Source organism: Musca vetustissima, unplaced genomic scaffold (genome assembly GCF_032173495.1).
Source record: "Musca vetustissima isolate MV318-11 ecotype Yass unplaced genomic scaffold, APGP_CSIRO_Mvet_v1 utg767239, whole genome shotgun sequence".
Taxonomy (NCBI): Eukaryota; Metazoa; Arthropoda; class Insecta; order Diptera; family Muscidae; genus Musca; species Musca vetustissima.
In genome coordinates, this window is record NW_026876904.1 from 1 (window position 1) to 5480 (window position 5480).

Here is a 5480-nt window from a genome sequence, read left to right on the forward strand (position 1 = left end):
AGCGCTAACCGCCCTGCTGGCGGACGATAATAAATTCGGTTTTATTGTTATGGACGGTAATGGGGCGTTGTTCGGTACCCTGCAGGGTAACACGCGAGAAGTTCTACACAAATTTACAGTGGATTTACCGAAAAAGCACGGGCGTGGTGGTCAATCGGCATTGCGATTTGCCCGTCTGCGCATGGAGAAACGTCACAATTATGTGCGCAAAGTTGCTGAAGTTGCCACCCAGTTGTTCATAACGAATGATAAGCCGAATATTGCGGGGCTGATATTGGCCGGTAGTGCTGATTTTAAAACTGAACTGAGTCAATCGGATATGTTTGATCCGGTAAGTGCAGAAGCTGGGAGGAAGTTAGTTTCTTAAAAATTTTGAAAATTATTTGAATTTTTTGTTTTTCGTTGCAGAGATTACAATCGAAAATAATCAAACTGGTCGATGTGTCGTATGGCGGTGAGAATGGTTTCAATCAGGCAATTGAACTGGCTGCGGAATCGTTGCAAAATGTTAAATTTATTCAAGAGAAAAAATTAATTGGTCGTTACTTTGATGAAATATCTCAGGTGGGAATTTGGAACCCTTGGCAGAAATTTTGGAATTGTTTGGTATTTTTTCAATTTCAGGATACGGGCAAATATTGTTTTGGTGTTGAGGATACATTGCGTGCATTAGAATTGGGCTCGGTGGAGACCCTGATTTGTTGGGAAAATTTAGATATTCAAAGATATGTCCTTAAGAATCATGCAAATTCAACGGCAACCACGGTATTGCATTTGACGCCGGAACAGGAAAAAGATAAATCGCATTTTACAGACAAAGAGGTAAGTGTGAAAAATTATTATTATGATTTTTTTAAAGAATATTTTTCAAGGGCCATATAAGGCGTGGAATTTTTAAAGAATATTTTTCGGAGGGCCATATATGGCGTGGATTTTTTAAAGAATATTTTTTCGAGGGCCATATTGGCGTGGATTTTTTAAAGAATATTTTTTCGAGGTCCATATATGGCGTGGATTTTTGAAATTGGATGGCCGTTTAAGGAATGGATTTTTTAAAGAATATTTTTTCGAAGTCCATATATGGCGTGGATTTTTGAAATTGGATGGCCGTTTAAGGAATGGATTTTTTAAAGAATGTTTTTTGGAGGGCCGTACAAGGCGTGGTGTTAATGATTTTTGAACACTTGGAATAGACTGTTTGTCTACCATCTCCAAGAAAATTTCATAGAACTGACGCCACTTCAAACAATCCCCATTATATTGAGGAATTTTTACCTTCGGTAGTGGAAGTGAACTGTGTGCTGTAATATCACTCCCCAGTTGAGGTGCAATGGTCGATTTCGATGCATTTGCCTTTCAAGACTGCTAGTTTTATTAATTTGTCTTAAACCGAATCTTCCAACATATCGTAGCTTTCTTGTTTCATTATAATTTTCGATGGATCTTCAATTTGCTGCAATATTTCGTCGTAGAGCTCTATTATTTGATTCCATAGCTTTTTTATAGTATCTTCTCTGATGCTATAGAATTGCCTCGACTGTTTCGCTTCGATTGTGCCCAAGCCTTGCAAATGGAGACTAAGGGCACTCATTCGAGCATTTATCATACTGGCAGGTCCATCAACACGGGAAGGTATTTTGCCTCCTGAGACAACTTCAGTCGATTTCTCTCTCAAGGTGGGAACTAGCTTCCTTTGGACAGACATCAGTTTCTTTATTTCCGCATCTATATATTCCATTGTTGAGCTAAACTTCTCACCAATCGTTCTATATATATACGTGTCATACTCTGGCAAAGATAGATCATTGCGGATCCTGTTTTCTCAAAACTGTGCCATAACAGCCTTAGCTCATCAAGTTTGCCCTTGTAGAACTCTTCCTTTCTTCTTTCGAGCGGAGCTTTCTTTTTAGCAGAGACGAATTTTTCGAAATTACTGTCCATTTTATTCCACCATGAGCTCTGTATTTCGGAGGCTTATAGGAAGCTGCAGTGAAGTCCTCAAAACGTCTCTTGGTCCGTAGTGTGTCAACGGAAACATTTACTCATGAATAATTAGAGACAATCATAGTAGAAATCGAAGCTATTTTATATTAAACGATCGAGATTGCCTAGAAGCATTAACGCCGGGGCATTTTCATATCGGAGAAGCTCTAACCTCATAGGTAGATAGCACAGCAGATACTTCGAAGACATCCAGGAGATCACACTGGAAGTTAATTTCGCATATTAAGCACCAATTCTGGAATATGTAGTCGGGAGAATACCTACAAGAACTCCAGCAACGTAAAAATGGAGACAAAAGATGATAAATCTTAGAAAAGGATATATGATCATTATGAAAGAAGACAACCTACCTCCAATGTAGTGGCCATTAGGGAGCGTTCTTAATGTATTTCCCGGTGATGACGGAGCTGTAAGAGTTGCTGAAATAAAAACCTCAACCGAACAATCCACCGACTGGCACCACTTTTTCCTGGAAATCATGATAATTTCCTGTGCAGCAACTTGCAAGTTACACAATTTCATAATGATCCGGTATTATATTTTGAAGGATTAGGAACAGTGAAACTGATTACGGCGGAATGGAAGATGTTAGTATATTATGACTTAACACCATTTGTTTCGGAAATAGAGTCATTGGCATCCGGCTTACAAACGTTGCAGCAAATGTGCACTGTAATGCATCAGCATGAGATGTGCTATATTTTGGTAAAAAAAAAACCTGAAGCAGATAAAAACTGAATTACTCCAAGACAAAGAATTACTCACCAAAAAACGTGTAAAAAGATCCCCATTCAACATAATTGGCAATATTGCGCACTCACTTTTTTGCGTTCTTGATGCAGACTATGCAGAAGAAATGTCAAAGACCATCAACCAGGCAAAAAGCGAACAAGACCACATAATCAGTCTATTGAAAAATCAGATTTAAATAATTGATTCAACGGTTAATGTTATAAAACAGGATGAGATTATTAGTCACCAAAAAATACGGGAGATTTTAGAAATGGTTGACAAACACAAAAACGATGTAGCTGAAGTATCCTCCCAATAATTCTCAACTGTTTGGACTTCTATCAACGCATCTGGTTTTATCCGCAATAAACCTACAGAGAACACAGGCCGAAGTCATCAATGTATTATTGTCTCCTCATCAATTGCTTTGCCACCAGCAGGTGATAATTTGATTCAACTTTATACGCTTATGAGTGTCAAAGGGGCAGTGACAAAATATGAAATTATTTTTGAACTCACTATACCCTTAGTTAACCATGGAAATTGGTTCCAATTGCGTGATAAAAAGCAAAGTTGTTACCATACATGGACATTTTGAAGTTTCGAATAGTTTACATACCTCCTATGTAAGATTAAACCAGTGAGCGGAGTAGTATATTCGGACGGGGCCGACCATATGATACCCTACACAACTACCACGAAAAGCAAACTTTCTGCGGTTCTATATTGCACCCTTTTTGCCGATCAACAACTCCACTTTTATTTTCCAAATATTTTTTTTCTTGAAGTGATTATTTACGCCATAAAAAAAAAATGGTGAATTTAGGTTTTGGTTGATTTGACCCTTAGGAATATTGACCGATCATCATCTAAACAGCCGCTCTAAGTATTTGGTCAGATCCCCTTCACCGTGTAAAATATGTGATGTTCTGCATATAATAATTGCCTCTAGAGCGACTAGAAAATCTGACAAAATTAAAGTTTTCCGTTCATTGCACCCCCTGAATGAAATCTCAACTTCACCGAAAACTATAAGCGTCGTCCTTGACCATAATCGGACCTTAATGTACAATTTCAAAGCGATCAGCGCGACATTTCCGTCCTCTAATGGAGTAATAGTAATAATATGCACACCTTTACTTAATTACGTATAAAACCCGCATCGGAGTACATACAGACATATAATTGGTATCAATATGAAGGTTAACAATCCCTCTTGGATATACTATCAACTCCTCTTGGATATACTATATCGGTTATATGTCCTTCAGGAGCAAGTATATACGCCCCAGAATAAAAATTTTGTAATTTTTTACACAAAAGTCAGGGTCCATTTGACCCGCTAAATATTGACCGATCTTTATCAAAACAGGCATGCTTATCTTTATCCCGATCCCCTTGTCCATGTAACATTTCACGATGTTCGGACCATAACTGCGGCGTCTGTGATGTTCTGTATAAAATAATTGCCTCTAGAGCGACCAGAAAAACCGACAAAAATTAAGTATTTGGTCCATTTCATCCCCTAAATATTAACCGATCTTTACCAAAAACAATAGGGGCATTCATTGGGCCGAACCCATCCTACATGCAAAATTTCGCGAAGATTGGTCCATAACTGTGGCCTGTATCGTGTTTACAAATTATAACGGACGGACACACATGTCTAGATCGACTCAGCTAGTCGAGATATGACGATCGGTATACTTGAAGGTGGGTCTAGGACCAATATTTCGCGGCGTTACAAATTCTTGGGGCTGCACAAAGCTATAATACCCTGACAACATAGTTGTGTAGGGTATAAAAAACATGCATTCGATAAGTCTGCAAGAGGAAAAGGTTTTAACATATACCAACACCACTCCTTACAAGATTCATCAAGAAGAATTAGATTTTTTTAGCTCCAACTGAGGTGTGGACTTACAAATTTCTTATTTGTAGCTCCAACTGAGGCTTGGATTTAAATATTTTTTTGTTGCTCCCAGATTTTTTAAAGCAAAATCTTTAATTAATCCTCTTCTTCTCTTTCCCTTTCAGACTGGCGTTGAAATGGAACTGATAGAATCCCAGCCCCTGTTGGAATGGCTGGCGAACAATTACAAAATGTTCGGGGCCACATTGGAAATAATCACGGACAAATCCCAGGAGGGTAGTCAATTTGTGCGTGGTTTTGGCGGTATTGGAGGTGAGAATTTTGCAATGGTTTTTCATGATCTGAAATTCTGATGACTCTCTCTCTACCCTCCCTTTTTCTCTCTTTTAGGAATATTACGATATAAAGTTGATTTTCAATCATTACAAGCCGATGAACCCCTGGAAGATGTTGATCTGGACGATTATTAAATCTGTTAATACCATATTTATTATGAAAAGGAATAAGAAGAAGATGAAGAAACCCCGAAGATACTGATAATGACAAAACGAAACAAATAAAAACGAAACCAGCTTGTTTGATTAACTTAATGATATCTTGCAGTCCAATATTTCATACAAAAAATATATATTCAAGAAGTAAAAAAGAGAAACCAACAAAAATCTTGGCCACATGAAAATCACCAGCCATGTCGGCGGCGAAGGTGAACAGCTGATATCAGCTGTTCTATACTAATTTTATGTTTAATGTATAGCGCAAATACTGCCTCTAAATCTCGAACAAAGAGTATTAAAATGAAGACCACCATCACCATCAGAGAAAAAAATCTACCAAACAACCACAACAACAACAAATCATAATCAGCCACAGC

The 5480-nt window shown here is 38.0% G+C and overlaps 1 protein-coding gene across 1 annotated transcript; it reads left to right on the top strand.

The window, feature by feature from the left end:
- Positions 1-4: 4 nt before the first annotated feature.
- LOC133321420 (eukaryotic peptide chain release factor subunit 1-like) lies at positions 5-5124 on the top strand (the record flags this gene model as incomplete). Its single annotated transcript, XM_061530507.1, has 5 exons — positions 5-331; positions 409-564; positions 625-822; positions 4774-4921; positions 5000-5124. Coding segments are annotated over 5 exons (909 nt in total), but the record flags the coding sequence as incomplete, so codon positions are not given.
- Positions 5125-5480: the final 356 nt, after the last annotated feature.